The sequence below is a fragment of the Mus caroli genome, unplaced genomic scaffold (genome assembly GCF_978045245.1).
Source record: "Mus caroli unplaced genomic scaffold, Mus_caroli_1 scaffold_10, whole genome shotgun sequence".
NCBI lineage: Eukaryota > Metazoa > Chordata > Mammalia > Rodentia > Muridae > Mus > Mus caroli.
Genome location: NW_028227265.1, coordinates 6214873 through 6231471, shown reverse-complemented (window position 1 = coordinate 6231471; position 16599 = coordinate 6214873). Strand labels below are relative to the sequence as shown.

General features: G+C 48.6%; 1 protein-coding gene across 2 annotated transcripts; it reads left to right on the top strand.

The window, feature by feature from the left end:
• Positions 1-2: 2 nt before the first annotated feature.
• Spata33 (spermatogenesis associated 33) lies at positions 3-16118 on the top strand. 2 transcript variants are annotated; one of them, XM_021170780.3, is made up of 3 exons: positions 3-145; positions 236-385; positions 15810-16118. In XM_021170780.3, the coding sequence occupies exons 1-3, from the start codon at positions 109-111 to the stop codon at positions 16019-16021; spliced, it is 399 nt and encodes a 132-aa protein (XP_021026439.1). In that variant the 5' UTR covers positions 3-108; the 3' UTR covers positions 16022-16118. The 2 variants fall into 2 exon arrangements, with proteins under 2 accessions (XP_021026439.1, XP_085699652.1); XM_085843526.1 differs by lacking the exon at positions 15810-16118 and adding an exon at positions 1412-1946.
• Positions 16119-16599: the final 481 nt, after the last annotated feature.

The following is a 16599-nucleotide window of genomic DNA, read 5'->3' as shown; positions in this document are numbered from 1 at the left end:
GGCACGCGGTTGCCATGGTAACGAGCGCCCAGCGCGGAGTGTGGGTTTTGTGAGTCGGTCGGGTTAACCGGCCCCGAGGCCGCCCGGCTGGAGCGGCGGGGTCACCTAATGGGCCAGTCGAAAAGCAAACCCAGAGAGAAGAAAGGTAAAGGGCGCCGCCTGGCGGCGAGGCCCGCCCTCCGTGCGGGCGTCCGCGGGCTGTAGGTCTAACGGCTTGTCCGTCCGTGTGTTTCAGAGGAGGAGAAGAGCACTACCACTTTAGTTACAAAGTCTAAGGAGAAAGGAATGGAGAAGGAGGCCAAGCAGTCTGACAAGGAGTCGCAGCCTGCCGAAAGCCTGCTGTTCGCGACATCCAAGCACTCAAGGCCGTCGTCTTCGTCTGAAGGTAGGGAGATCCAGAGGAGACCGGCCGCGGCAAGGCAGCAGGGAAGGGTCCCCTTTCTAAGGATGATGACCCGGGAGGTAAATATTTCAGGGTTCTCGGTGCAGGGAAGGTGAGCGAGAGCACTGCCCTTGGCTCCAGGCTAGGCTATAACAGGGATTTCAAGGGCATCTTGCATATCTGGAGACCCTGTTTCAGAAGGAAAAAAGAAATCGAGAGGAAACTTGAGCGATCCATACAGTGTTCCCCAAAGAGGGTTATAGGGTGCTCTCTGGTCCCACAGTGATCCCTTCAACATGTAACAGCTTGGAGCAGAATTCTCCTCGGGTGATTGGCCAGGCTGCTGTGTGACTGACTCCCGAGCGGAGAGGGCTTGGTGTCCCTCAGCCTGGCCACAAAGATGGGAGGGCGTCTCAAGGTAGAAAGGACCGTGAGTGGGACAAAAGTGTTTCTTTTCACATCCAGCATTTGGCAGACAGCAGAAACTGCTGCGGATTCCACTTTTCCCTGAGGCAGACGTTTGGCCTGTTTCTTCCTTTTATAGTAGCTTGGTATGGCCACGCAGAAGGAAACGTACAGAGCCTTCCGACACTGTGACACCCCCCCCCCCGCCATTGTCAGAAATAGAACTGTTGTTGCGGGTTTAAAACAAGGAAGGCATTAGGAAAAGCAGAGCCCTGGGAGGACCTACCCCAGGCTCACTGCGGTAATCTGGTGGAAGCCAGAGGCACAGTTGCCGAGGACAGTTGAGAAGGATTGGAGGTAGAAAGCGTAGACCCTCCTCTCAGATGAGAAAGAGGTTGAGGCACCCGTGGGACTTGGGGGAGGCAGTTTGAAATCCAGGTGCTGGGACTGGGAAAGAGGTCTGCCCTTGAAGCTTAGGGGCCCCTCATCCGAGGCTAGAAGGCTACACAGAGGCTGCAGACCTAGGGAAGCTTGTGATGTGATATCTGTCGCTCAGGGCGCTTTTAGTCAGAAAAGCCAACTAAACAAGATTTTGTCACCTTGTGGTTTGATGTCTCACCAAAGATGGGTCAGAGATGGCGACCACCACCATGCCTGGCATCGGCATCAAGGACTCTGTGCTCCATTGTGTCGCCTTCAACCTCAGGAATGTCTTCCTTCACAGTGCCAAGGGATCTGGAAGGCTGCAGCCTCCCTGGCACACAAACCATGCTGACCCTTACGAGATGTGGGACTTTGCTTGCTATTGGCAAGGAAGCCTTTCTGAGGTAGGCTTCGTCTGCCCAGCCTCTCTAAGATGGCTCCAGCTCTACAAGTTTGTGAAGTGTTGGAGGTGCTGTAAGGCATCAGGGTAGACAAGGCCTTTGCCAGCGAGGAACTCCCCATTTGAAGGCCACCGGTGACACCTGTCACACAGCGTCAACGTCTGGAGGAAAAGCAGGTGGACATGAAGAGAAAACCAAGTGAGTCTGGTGTCAAGAAAAGATGACAGAGCAGGCTCAGCAGTCACAAGAACAAAGCCACTGACACATGTGACCCTGGAGGGAGCCTCAGAGCATGAGGTCAGAGGAAGTCAGGTGTAAATGCCCATGTACATTATGACCTCCTTTCTTTTTTTTTTTTTTTTTAAAGATTTATTTATTTATTATTATATGTAAGTACACTGTAGCTGTCTTTAGACACACCAGAAGAGGGAGTCAGATCTCATTACGGATGGTTGTGAGCCACCATGTGGTTGCTGGGATTTGAACTCGGGACCTTTGGAAGAGCAGTCGGAGCTCTTAACCACTGAGCCATCTCTCCAGCCCATGACCTCCTTTCTAGGAAGGCCTTGAACTCACAGTCCCTTTACTACAACTCCCCAGGTGCTGGGCTCACAGCACATGAGCTGCCAAGTCCATTTGGAAAGGATTCTAAAACTTCACAGGCTGGGTATGGAGTTATAGTGCCAGCTACTCAAGAGACTGAGGCAGGAGGATCATGTGAGCCCAACTTGGGCAACATTGTGAGACCTTGTGTTTTCAAAGCCCTAGGGAGAGTGTCTACCATACACAAAGCATAAAGGTGTGGGTTCCTTCACCAGCGCCCCATAAGGCAGACATGGTAGCACAAGCCTGGAATCTTAACACCTGAGGCAGGAGGAGTGTGAGTTCAGGGGAAGCTGTCATTACATGGCGTGTTCAAGTCCAGCCCGGGCTACGTGATGCCTGGGAGAGCTGACTCAGCATTAAGAACACTTGCTACTCTGACAGAGAACCTGGCTAACGTTCTCAGGATCCATTTGGTGGCTCCCAGGCATTTGTAATTCCAGTTCCAGGGGAATCAGGGCCATCTTCTGACCTCTGTGGATACCAGATATGCACATGATATACATACATACATACATACATACATACATGCATGCATACATATGCACATGATACACACACACACACACAAACACACCCCACAAACTAACCCATGGTTGTCCACCTCTGAGGCTCTGGGTTGCACCATAGTTGGGAACCTTGGGCTGGATCTTTGAGTGAACATTGGGTGACTGTAGGCTCTGGCCTTTGAGGCTTCGCAGCCTGTTGCTATCAACAGCACTTGTAGCCCAGATAAGTCTCCAGAGGACACAGCCTAGAAATAATCCAACTGTGCCAAGCACGGGACCTCAAGTGACACTGCCTAGACAAGCCTGTCCTGAGTCTCTGACCCATACCAACGACAGACAGGTTATTCTAAGCTGCAAGCATTTGGAGTCAGGTGTAACACAGTAGTCATATTCAGATCAAGGGGTAAATGGTGACAGAGAGTGGAAATTTGCCTGTCACTTCCAGAGCACTCCTGTGATTTCCCAAACTCAGAAGGCCAAGGCCGGAGGGTCACGCAAGCAGATTGAACTACATCCTAAAGCCCTGTTTTGTTTTTTAAAAAAGGTATCATGCCAGCTTGTAGATGGGGTATGTTATTTTATACATACTGTATCTATATGTTTAGGTATTTTTACATTGAAAATTCCACAAATATATACAAAGAGATTAGGACACCACAGATTTATAGTCAGCCTACTCTACAATGTTGAATGTTCTGTGCCCCACATGATCCGATTCCTTCAGCACATAGACATAGAAGGAGTTGGAGAGATGGCTCAGTGGTTAAGGGCTTATGCTGCATTTCCAGAGGACCTGCGTTCAGCTCTGAGCACCCATATTGGGTAGCTCACAACCACCTTTAATTTCAGTTCCAAGAGATCAGATACCATCTTGTGTGTGGCCTCTGTGGACAGTGCATTCATGCACAAATTCATAATCTGACACACACATATACTTTAAAATTAAAATAAGAGAAAGGCAATTTTTATAAATGAAGCAAAGAGTGTAGACCTAGGCTGGGCCATCTTCACAGTCAGTTTGGATAGTAGATGATAATAATGAAGAACTGACCATGGACTGCGGTGTAGACTGCAGTGTAGCTCCGTGGCAGAGCGGTTGCCTAGCACGCTGAAGGCCCTGGGTTCTGTCTCTACCACGATGAAAAACAAAAGCAACCGGACCCTGCATAGAGAACAGCAACCCCCAACACCTCAGGCCCTGTGTGGCCCCCTTAGGAATGTTCTCCAAGTGACAAATTAGAGAGGTGAGGAACAGACCTGCGTGCCAGGTGTTAGGGTTAAAGGGACAGGGAAAAGAGGTATGTGCAAAAGGGGGCGTCAGGAAGGGGTCTCTGGCGGAAGAGGCCTGCGTGCTATGCAGGTGGGGCTGCTCCCTGAACATAGATGGGCACATGCCCCACACTCACGGGGACAATGTCAGTTTCCTGGATTGACACTGTACTAATGTAAAATGCTACCACTGGGGAAACCGTGTAAAGGGAACAGGGGGGTCACTTCTTGCTGCTTTTGCAACTGTTTGAATTTATGAGTATTTTTTTAAAATAAAAAAAGTTTAAAGATATAAAATGTTATAGTTTTAATTATCCTATTCCAGTTTAAGAAAAGCAGACCAATTATAGAAGACAGGGAGAATAAGTGGAGTGGTTGTGTATGTGTGTGTGTGTGTGTATGTGTGCACGCACACGTGGGCATGTGTGTGTGGTAAGTGTACAATAACGCTGACACAAAACACCAGCAGCAAGGGTCAGGGCTGTAAAGTTCTGCGTGGAGAATTGATACGTTAAAGATCTGCCTGTAGCCTCTTGGCCATACACAGATTGTCTCCACAAGAGTAAGAGTGAATAGAAAAGGTGCTTGCGAGGAGACTGGGAGATGACTCAGCGGTTAAGAGCACAGGCTGCTCTTCCAGAGGTCCTGAGTTCAAATCGCAGCACTCACATGGCCTCTTGTAACTATCTGTCCTTTCAGTTCCAGGGCATCCCATGCCCTTTCTGGCTTCTGAAGACAATAGCCACACACAGCATTACAGTGAATGAAGGTGGGGTTGGCGGTGCTTGGCGGTGCACCTTCAGTCCCAGCACTCAGGAGGCAGAAGGATCGCTGGTGAGCTGGAGGTCAGCCTGTGTAAATGGGGAGTTCCAGGCCAGCCAGAGCCACACTGTGAGGACTTGTGTCAGAAAAGAAAAGAATGTGTGGAGGTTGAGCATGGAGCACAGTGGGTAGACTGTGTGCCTCGGGTTCCATCACCAGCGCTGTCGGAAGCGTTCCTGGTGCAGCTTGCTTGTAATCCCAGCACTTGAGAGGTGGAAGAAGGAGCGCCATAGCTCAGATAATTGAATTTTATTTCTCAGTGAGGAGCATCACTAAGGGACACTGCAGGCTACGACCACACTTTATGGAGATACAGCACCTGCAGTCTCTGCAGTTATGGGGCAGAGGCAGGAGAAATCTCTTCCAGGCCAGCAATGACTATAGAGACAAAACAAAATGCACACACACAACAACAACAACAACAATAACAACAAATCTCTCCGAAAACTATAAACACTATAAAACTAAAAACAAACAAACAAACCCTCAAAGCAGTGAAAAATCATTTACAGTTCCGTGGCTCCCGCCTGTAATCCCAGCATTCTCAAGGCTGACCCATATCCCAAGCAGCCCAGCACCCCAGGCCACAAGAAGGAGGCTGTCTCAAAACCAAGGTAAAAGCGACATGTCTGAGAGGCCAGAGAAACCTCTCAATATCAGAGCAGGTATGAGCAAGTATTCTGGATCATTGTAGAACTCCCTCTCTCCCCTCCCCCTACCCCTCTCCCTCTCTCTCTCTCCCCTCTCCCTCTCTCCTTCTCTCCCCCTCTCCCCCTCTCCTTCTCTCCCTCTCCCCCTTTCTCTCTCCTTCTCTCCCTCTCCCCCTCTCCCCCTCCCTTTCTCCCCCTCCCCCTCTCCCTCTCTCCCCCTCCCCTTCTCCCCCTCTCCCCCTCTCTCTCTTTTTTTTTTTTTTTTGGTTTTTTTGTTTTGTTTTGTTTTTTGGTTTTTTCGAGACAGGGTTTCTCTGTGTAGCCTTGGCTGTCCTGGAACTCACTTTGTAGACCAGGCTGGCCTCGAACTCAGAAATCCGCCTGCCTCCCAAGTGCTGGGATTATCTCCCTCTCTCTTTCTCTCCCTCGTTTTGTTTGAGACAGGATTTCTATATGTAGTCATGCCTGTCTAAAACTTGCTCTGTAGACCAGGCTGTCATCTGCCTCTGCCTCCTGAGTGCTGGGATTAAAGGCATGCACCACCACCACCAGGCTAGAAGTACCTATCCTTGAAGGTGGTTTGACAGTGTGGTACAATCTCCCAATCCCTGTCCTCTGTTGAATAACCTTATGTGATCTCTCCTTGAGTAGGGTAGAACTACTTCAAAGGAAGAGGTGCGGTTGCTGTGGCTAGGTTTTAGTCAGCTTTAACCCAATCAGAACAGAGGTTATCTGGGTATACCCAACCTAACCATAGAGGGCTTTAGAAAGACACAGGCAGAGGTGGGGAGGAGGGGTCCATGTGCCAAGCCTGACCACCTGGGATCAGTCCCTGGACCCCATATAGAAGAAGGAAGAAAACAATAAAAAGTCCTCTGTAGTCTACACCTGCAGCATGGCATGTGTGGGCCCCGCCACGACACAGGTGCAACAAAATAGAACTTAGGACGTTTCTAAAATGTTACAGGCAGACAGGATGGGTGATGGTGCCCACCAGTAATTCCAGCACTCTCGATGCTAAAGCCAGAAGATCCTGACCCTCATCTGAACTGTCCATGAGGAAGTAGCCTCAGGCCCTGAGTAGAAGACTAGCCAATCTCTGCCTGAGTTCCTGGGGCACCAAGACTGAGAGACTTTAAGTATGGACACTGATAAAAGCCACCAACTTTGAAGTCATTTGTTCTGCAGAATGGCTTTTGTGACTCAAAAGTAAGATGTGTACCCAGCATTCCCAAGGCTCTGAGATGCGTGCCCAACACTAGAGAGGCAACGTGAGAACATGCAGGCATGGTGCTTGAGACAGGAAGATGGAAACAGGTTCTAGGCCACACAGCAAGACCCTGTCTCAAAAATTAAATAAGTAGTTCGGGCATTGTGTATGAAGAACCCTAAGTCAGCTATTATGTCTGTATTTCCAGCATTCAGGAGGCTAAGACAAGAGAATCTTGAGTTCTAGACAGCTCACTACATGGTTAAGACTTTTGTCTCCACAACTAGACAGACAGACAGACATAGATAAATGGATAGATGATAGATAGATAGATAGATAGATAGCCCTAGTGGTTAGGTTATAACTCAGTGGTAGAATACTTCCTAGCACATGCAAAGTCCTTAAGTTTCAACCCCAACACAGCAAAAATAAAACAAAGAAAAGAAGACCAAAGAAAAGGGATGTATATGCTGCACCCTCCCGCCCCCTCTCTCAGACAGGGTGGCCTACAGAGTGAGAGGGTTCAGGGATCTGCTTGCCTTTGCCACACCCAGCACATGTGTCCAAACCAGTCGTTCTCAACTTGTGTGTCTGAGACCCCTTTGGGCACCAAATGACCCGTTCATTTTTGTTTGTTTGTTTGTTTGTTGTTTTTTTCGAGACAGGGTTTCTCTGTGTAGCTCTGGCTGTCCTGGAACTCACTTTGTAGACCAGGCTGGCCTCGAACTCAGAAATCTGCCTGCCTCTGCCTCCCGAGTGCTGGGATTAAAGGCGTGCGCCACCACGCCCAGCTCAAATGACCCGTTCTTAAAGGCATGAGCTGCTGCCACCACCACCCGGCTCAAATTTCTTATATTAAGATGGACAGTTTTAATCCCAGCACTTGGGAGGCAGAGGCAGGCAGATTGCTGAGTCAGAGGCCAGCCTGGTCTACAGAGTGAGTCCCAGGAAAGCCAAGGCTATACAGAGAAACTGCCTTCTGAAAAACAAAAAAAAACTCACAGAAAAAAGAAAACCTTCCTATAATATACCAAAGGGCGACCTTGAAACCTTCCTATAATATACCAAAGGGTGACCTTGAAACCTTCCTATAACACAGGGCGACCTTGGACTTTGACATCCATGCCTGTGCTTCCTTAGCTGCTACACACAGTGCTCTTCATAGTCTTCCGGCAGAAACATACATTGATATGTGCTGGAGACGGAATCCGGGACTTTCAGCATGGTAAGCATGCAATCTAGCATAGAGGAAGGTTCTCTTAGGTAACTCCAGCTGACCGAGAGAGAGATTACAGGCTTGTGTGCCACCAAGCCCCCTTCTTCCAGTTAATTTGAAAACATGCAGTTTGATCCAGAGGTTCTGCTTCTGCCCAGTAAAGCTGTGATGGGTCACACTGCCAACTGGGAGGAACTAGAAGCACCCAGTACTCTGGGCCTGGGTGTGAGGAGGTTTCTAGAGAGGGTTAACTGCATGAGACTCATCACACATGTCCGTGCTGGTACTGCATACATGACTGCTTCATACTCTGTGGCCATACCTTCTGGACATAATGGACTGTTTCCCCTCTTAAACTATAAGACAGAGTAAACCCTCCCTAAATTGTTGTCAGGCACACACACACACACACACACACACTTGGGTGAGAGAAACAAATGCCACAAAAATATATAAAATTTAGAAATAATCTATGTACATCAAAGGGAGTTGGTCAAACAAAGGATGGGAACTGCAGATAGGCGTAGGCTCAAATTTTATTATTTGGGGGGGGGTGTTTTGTTGTTGTTTTTCAAGACAGGGTTTCCCTGTTGTACTGGCTAATTTTGTGTCAACTTGACACAGCTGGAGTTATCACAGAGAAAGGAGCTTCAGTTGAGGAAATGCCTCCATGAGATCCAACTGTAAGGCATTTTCTCAATTAGTGATCAAGGGGGAGGCCCCTTGTGGGTGGTGCCATCTCTGGGCTGGTAGTCTTGGGTTCTATAAGAGAGCAGGCTGAGCAAGCCAGGGGAGGCAAGCCAGTAAAGACCATCCCTCCATGGCCTCTGCATCAGCTCCTGCTTCCTGACCTGCTTGAGTTCCAGTCCTGACTTCTTTGGTGATGAACAGCAACATGGAAGTGTAAGCCAAATAAGCCTTTCCTCCCCAACTTGCTTCTTGGTTGTTGCGGCCTGCCCACAGTCCACAACACGAACGGTTCAACTGAGAATGGCAGTTCGAGCTGAAAAGAGAGGAATCTAGACGGGGCGGAAGAAAGAATGGGGCCAAGACGATTTCATGTTCAAAGCCCGCCTTTTTAATTCCAACATTCAGTGATAAAGGAAGGGGGAGGGAACCCAATTTCCCGCCAAGTAACTCGGGATCCAGTAGCAGGACGAACACGTGTGTGCCTCCAAGCAGCAAAGCGGACAGGGTCCAGCAGTGGGCGTGGCAGCACGAATGAGCAGGAAACGCCACCCTTGAGCAAGCAGGTTCAAGCAGGTGGGGGAAGGGAGACCACACTTGGTCATGATCTTTGTGCAGGAATAGAGACCCTGACTAAGACACCTGTGTAGCCCTGGCTGTCCTGGAACTCACTCTGTAGACCAGGCTGGGCTTGAACTCACAGAGATCTGCCTGACTTTGATTCTAGAGTGCTAGGATCACACACGCACACACAGTGTTTTGGGTTTTTTTTTTTTTTTTTTTTGTCTTTTTGAGGCAGAGTTTCTCTGTGTAGCCCTGGCTGTCCTAGAACTTGCTCTGTAGACCAGGCTGGCCTCAAACTCAGAAATCTACCTTCCTTTGCCTCCCGAGTGCTGGGATTAAAGGCTTGTGCCACCACTGCCCAGAGGAAAAAATATTTTTAATATAATATATTTTGATTCTGATTTCTCCTTCCCCAATTCCTCCCAGGCTCACTCTCACCTCCTCACTCACTGTCTTAGTCAGGGTTTCTATTCCTGCACAAACATCATGACCAAGAAGCAAGTTGGGGAGGAAAGGGTTTATTCTGCTTACGCTTCCATACTGCTGTTCATCACCAAGGAAGTCAGGACTGGAACTCAAGCAGGTCAGGAAGCAGGAGCTGATGCAGAGGCCATGGAGGGGGATGTTCTTTGTTGGCTTGCCTCCCCTGGGTGGTTTTGTTTGTCAACTTGACACAGCTGGAGTTATCACAGAGAAAGGAGCTTCAGTTGAGGAAATGCCTCCATGAGATACAACTGTAAGGCATTATCAAGGGAGAAAGGCCCCTTGTAAGTGGGACCATCTCTGGGCTGGTAGTCTTGGTTCTATAAGAGAGCAGGCTGAGCTAGCCAGGGGAGGCAATGGGCAGAGAGGCAATGCACAGACTCCTTCATTCCAAAGGAGGAACAAAGGAAAATACAACAGGCATTTCCGGTTTTTGAAGGAGCCGAGGGAGGGCGTGTTCACGCTCCGGTAGAGTATATACAGATTAAAGAGCTTGCCTAGTCAGTCCGTAACTATGGAGTCAGTGCTAATTTCACTATAGCACAAGTCGAAAGGCTTGCGAATCACGCTATGACTCCTGGTGATTGGCAGACTGTAGTAAAAGCTGTAGCCCCCAGTATGGGAATGTATTTTGAGAGGAAAGCCTTGTGGCAGGACTCCTGCCAGACACAGGCAAGGGCCAATACCACCATGGAAGGGGATCAAAGAACGTGGACTTTTGAATTACTTACAGGTCAGGGACAACACGCTGCTAACCAGACAAATTATCATTGGGGAGCATATGCTCAGATCTCAGCTGCCGCTGTTAAGGCGTGGAAAGCACTACCTAAGAAGGGAGAGGCAAGTGGGCATTTGATCAAGATTACTGAAGGTGCACAGGAGTCCTCAGATTTTGTGGCCAGAATGACAGAGGCAGCAGAGCATATTTTTGGAGATTCGGAGCAAGCTGCGCCTCTGGTAGAACAGCTCATTTATGAGCAAGCCACACAGGAGTGCCGAGCGGCCATAGCCCCAAGAAAGAACAAAGGCTTACAAGACTGGCTCAGGGTTTGTCGGGAGCTCAGGGGACCTCTCACCAATGCAGGTTTAGCGGCCGCCATCCTCCAATCCCAAAAACGCTCCATAGGCAGAAATGATCAGAGGACATGTTTTAACTGCGGGAAGCCTGGGCATCTTAAGAAAGATTGCAGAGCTCCAGACAAAAGGGGGGGAACCCTCACTCTTTGCTCTAAGTGTGGCAAGGGCTATCATAGAGCCAACCAGTGTCGCTCTGTGAGGGATATAAAGGGCAGACTCCTTCCCCCGCCTGATAACCAATCAGCTGATGTGTCAAAAAAACGGGCCATCGGGCCCTCGGTCCCAGGGCCCTCAAAGATATGGGAACTGGTTTGTCAGGACCCAGGAAGCAGTCAGAGAGGCGACCCAGGAAGACCCACAAGGGTGGACCTGCGTGCCGCCTCCGACTTCCTACTAATGCCTCAAATGAGTATTCAGCCGGTGCCGGTGGAGCCTATACCATCCTTGCCCCCTGGAACCATGGGCCTTATTCTTGGCCGGGGTTCACTCACCTTGCAGGGCTTAGTAGTTCACCCTGGAGTTATGGATTGTCAACATTCCCCTGAAATACAGGTCCTGTGCTCAAGCCCTAAGGGCTTTTTTTCTATTAGCAAAGGAGATTGGATAGCTCAGCTGCTGCTCCTCCCCGATAATACCAGGGAGAAATCTGCAGGACCTGAGATAAAGAAAATGGGCTCCTCTGGAAATGATTCTGCCTATTTGGTTGTATCTTTGAATGATAGACCTAAGCTCCTCCTTAAGATCAACGGAAAAGAGTTTGAAGGCATCCTTGATACCGGAGCAGATAAAAGTATAATCTCTACACATTGGTGGCCCAAAGCATGGCCCACCACAGAGTCATCTCATTCGTTACAGGGCCTAGGATATCAATCATGTCCCACTATAAGCTCCGTTGCCTTGACATGGGAATCCTCCGAGGGGCAGCAAGGGAAATTCATACCTTATGTGCTCCCACTCCCGGTTAACCTCTGGGGAAGGGATATTATGCAGCATTTGGGCCTTATTTTGTCCAATGAGAATGCCCCATCGAGAGGGTATTCAGCTAAAGCAAAAAATATCATGGCAAAGATGGGTTATAAATTTTCATAACAATTTTCATGTGATGGCTGAAACATTGTTACTCAGTGTCAAAGCTGCTGTGAGTTCTTGCCAGTTCCTCATGTGGGAATAAACCCACGTGGTATTCGACCTCTACAGGTCTTGCAAATGGATGTTACACATGTTTCTTCCTTTGGAAAACTTCAATATCTCCATGTGTCCGTTGACACATGCTCTGGCATCATGTTTGCCTCTCCTTTAACTGGAGAAAAGGCTTCATATGTGATTCAACATTGCCTTGAGACATGGAGTGCTTGGGGGAAACCCAAACTCCTTAAGACTGATAATAGACCAGCTTATACATCTCAAAAATTCCAGCAGTTCTGCCGTCAGATGGACGTGACCCACCTGACTGGACTTCCATACAACCCTCAAGGACAGGGTATTGTTGAGCGTGCGCACTGCACCCTCAAATCCTATCTAATAAAACAGAAAGGGGGAGTCAAGGAGGCTCTACCCCGAGTACCAAGTGTCTGTGTCTATGGCACTCTTTACACTCAATTTTTTAAATCTTGATGCTCATGGCCATACTGCGGCTGAATGTCATTGTTCAGAGCCAGATAGGCCCAAAGAGATGGTTAAATGGAAAGATGTTTTAAGTAACAAATGGAAAGGACCGGATCCTATTTTAATAAGATCCAGGGGAGCTGTTTGTGTTTTTCCACAGAATGAAGACAACCCATTTTGGATACCAGAAAGACTCACCCGAAAAATCCAGACTGACCAAGGGAATGCCGGGCATGGTGGCGCACGCCTTTAATCCCAGCACTCGGGAGGCAGAGGCAGGAGGATTTCTGAGTTCGAGGCCAGCCTGGTCTACAAAGTGAGTTCCAGGACAGCCAGGGCTACACAGAGAAACCCTGTCTCAAAAAAACAAAAACAAAAACAAAAAAAAAACAAACAAACAGACTGACCAAGGGAATACTGATGTCCCTCGTCTTGGTGATGTCCAGGGTGACAACAACAAAGGGAGAGCAGTGTTGGGAGATACAGAATTGGACGGCTAAATTTGAACAGACCCTTCGAAAATTGAGACTTGCCATCATTCAGGTCAACTCCACGCACTTGGACCTGTCCCTGACCAAAAGATTATCTCCTCAACATTTTCCTTCTTTAAAGAATGGGTGGGGGTGGGATTATTTGGAGCTACACTTTGCTGTGGATTAGTGTTGCTTCTCTGGTTGGTCTGTAAGCTTAAGGCCCAAACTAGGAGAGACAAGGTGGTTATTGCCCAGGCACTTGCAGCACTAGAACATGGTGCTTCCCCTGATATATGGTTATCTATGCTTAAGCAATAGGTCGCTGGCCACTCAGCTCTTGCACCCCACGAGGCTAGTCTCATTGCACGGGATAGAGTGAGTGTGCTTCAGCAGCCCGAGAGAGTTGCACGGCTAAGCACTGCAGTAGAAGGGCTCTGCGGCATATATGAGCCTATTCTAGGGAGACATGTCATCTTTCAAGAAGGTTGAGTGTCCAAGTGTCCTTCCCCCAAGAAAAACGACACGGGACCAGACCAGGACCCCTCCGGGTGATGAGCCTGGGAGGAGGTTTTGTGTATGGCTCCTTTACCTGCACACTGGGGATTTGACCTCTATCTCCACTCTCATTAGAATGGGTGGCCTATTGCTCTTAAATAAAAGAAAATGGGGAGATGTGAGGAGCCACCCTCACATTCGCCATTACAAGATGGCGCTGACATCCTGTGTTCTAAGCAGTAAACAAATAATCTGCGCATGTGCCGGGGTAGTTTTCCACTCCATGTGCTCTGCCTTCCCCGTGACGACAACTCAGTCGATGGGCTGCAGCCAATCAGGGAGCGACACATCCGAGGCGGAGGACAATCCTCCATAAAAGGGACAATCCTCCATAAAAGGGACGGGGTTTTGCCATTCACCTCTCTCCTCCTCTTGCTCCTGAAGAAGTAAGCAATAAAGCTTTTGCCGCAGAAGATTCCGGTTGTCCTGAGCGTGTTCTTGCCGGTGGGGACAAAAGCTCGGGATAGTCATGGGTAATTTGGCAGTGGTTAAAATGAATTTGCTTAGTTGGTAGATTGGTTGCCTAACATACAAGACACTCTGGGTTGGATCCGCAGTACCACATAAGCCATGCATGCAGTCCCATGGCTGTAATCCCAGCTCTAAAAGACAGAAAAGACATTAATTCCAGCACTTGGGAGGCAGAAGCAGGCAGATTTCTGGGTTTGAGGCCAGCCTAGTCTACAGAGTGAGTTCCAGGACAGCTAAGGCTATACAGAGAAACCGTGTCTTGAAAAACCAAAAAAAAAAAAGACAGAAAAGATGATCACCAGTTCAAAGTTCAAGGTCATCCTCAGCTGTGCACTGAGTTTGAGGTCAACTGGGGAATATGAGAAACTATCTCAGGAAATTAAGTAAAATGAAGTTCTTATGAAGCATCAGAGGCCTGGATACCAGTGTTGCCCTCGCTACCCAAAGCTTTGTTTAGGTGGCTTAACCTCTCTGTGCCTGTTTCATAATGTTCAAACATAAGTCATGGGAACCTATGTTGGTATGTGCTTTTATTTCCTAGGTTTTTTGTTTTGTTTTATTTGTTGTTGTTTTGAGATAGGGGCTCACTATGCAGTCTTGGCTAGCCTGGAACTAACCATGTAGAGCAGCCTGGTCTCAGAACCATAGAAATCCACCTGCTTCTGTCTCCTGAGTGATGGACTAGACAGCGCATGCCACCATGCCCAGCCACCATGCCCAGCATTTCCTATTATTCTAGGGCTCAAGACACCTGGCACATAGGTTCACTCAGCAACTGTTCTCACTGGGTCTTTGGTTCAGAGAGAAAAGACACATGCTTTCAGGCCTCAGGGGCTGAGTCAGGTCTCCAGTCCCCACAAAGTGAGAGAACTGGCTCCCTCAGCTGTCTTCTCACCTCCACATCTGCATCATAACATATGTGAATCCCTACACACACATTCACAAGTAAATGTCATTTTAAAAAACCTAATTTCAGCGGTAGATTCACTTTCTTCCAGCTTGATGGGAGAGGCAGGTGGCTGGCTCAGTAAATCAGGAGGTCCCGAAGCTCTGACTAACATTGTGTGCACTGGAATCAGCCGGCTGTGCAGCGCCAGACAACAGGAGGCTGCTCACACTGCGACTCAGGGGGACACTTCAAATCTTCTCTATAATTTTTAAATTCTCTGAGGTGGCTCAGAGGTTGAGAGCACCGGCTGCTCTTGCAGAGGTCCTGAGTTCAATTCCCAGCAACCACAAGGCAGCTCAGAGTCATCTACAATGTGATCTGATGTCCTCTTTTGGCCTGCAGGTGTACATGCATAGATAAAGCACTCATATACATAAAATAAGTAAATAGAATATCCTTTTAAAAACCAGCTCTACTCATTTGCTCCTGAAGATGTACAGTTGGACATCAGTAAATGGCATGGCCCCAAGTCTGGGAAAAGACCAGTGTGAGAACTGTTAACATGAAGAACCCAGAGGCCTCAGGACTGGTGGGATCCTAGCTTATCTGTATTAAAGACTCAAATGAAGGCAGTGCCCGGCACTTGTCCCCCTGAAGCTGTCCTGAAGTTCATGGAATGTAAAGTCTTCTCTACTTCTTCCTTGCATGAGTATGCCCAGTAACTCAAAGCCTGACCCTCTGAGCTTCGAATCTGTTTGAGTCAGGCAAAGTTGTTTCATTTGTTTGCTCGTTTGCCTTTTCTTTTTTTTTTTAAGATTTATTTATTATTATATGTAAGTACACTATTGCTGTCTTCAGACACACCAGAAGAAGACAGCAGATCTCATTACGGATGGTTGTGAGTCACCATGTGGTTGCTGGGATTTGAACTCAGGACCTTTAGAAGAGCAGGTGGTGCTCATAACCTCTGAGCCATCTCTCCAGCCCTGTTTTGTTTTTCTTGCTGGTGCTGACTCTGTTCCCTTTGCCGCGAGCTAAGAGCGGCTTTGTCTTGATTGTGGAAGATGGACGTTTCCACACACACACTAAATGGATGGATGTTTTCTTCCCTCTAGACAAACCTGAGACAAAGCAAAGGTCAAGCAAGAAGAGAAGTGTCATCCCGCAGATCATCATCACCCGGGCCTCCAACGAGACGCTAATCAGCTACGGCATCCCCGACAACGATGAACAGAGAACCATTCGGGAGCACGCTGACTGGGGCCCTTACCACCGACACAGGAGCCCCAGCACAATAGCAGCCTATGATGTACAGAACACAGAATAAATGAGAGCTCTCTGTAGCTGGGATCCTTTCCTGTGACAGAAGGGCCACCCCTCCCTGACCTGCAGCCGAATACCCATCTGTCTGTCTCCAGGCTTTGACGTTCTGTCTCAGTGACTAGTTTTCCCAAAGTCAGTTTCAATTCAATGGGGAGAGGGTAGCTGACTGACTCAGAGTAAATCCGGAGGTCCTGAAGGTCTGACTGAATTGGCAACAGCCAGCTATGTAGTGCCAGACAGCAGGTGGCCACTCACACTGTGACTCAGGTGGGCATTTAAAATCCTCTCTGCTCATCTGCATCTGAAGGTGGAAGCAATCGGAGGTCAGTAAATGCTCTGCCCCCAATCTGGGAAAAGGCCAGTGTGAGACCTCATTGTTAAGTTCAAGAACAGAGCAGACCCCGGACTGGTGGGGTCCTAGCAAGTCTCGTAAGACTTGTTACTGACGCAAAAGAATGAAATGTGTCCTGGAGGTGAGGAGGGCATGGGGCACTTGGGACTCTGGCAGTAGTCTGTGAACGCTGTATTGTTCTTTTGGACCTGTGGATGAAGGGTCTTTATGGCGAAGGACCACTAGGAATG

Excerpts from the sequence above, each read along its gene's own strand:
- Spata33 (XM_085843526.1), top strand. The coding sequence starts at position 109 with ATGGGCCAGTCGAAAAGCAAACCCAGAGAGAAGAAAG. Across the intron at positions 146-235 it reads CAAACCCAGAGAGAAGAAAG|AGGAGGAGAAGAGCACTACC; the intron begins GTAAAGGGCGCC and ends CGTGTGTTTCAG. Across the intron at positions 386-1,411 it reads GCCGTCGTCTTCGTCTGAAG|ATGGGTCAGAGATGGCGACC; the intron begins GTAGGGAGATCC and ends GTCTCACCAAAG.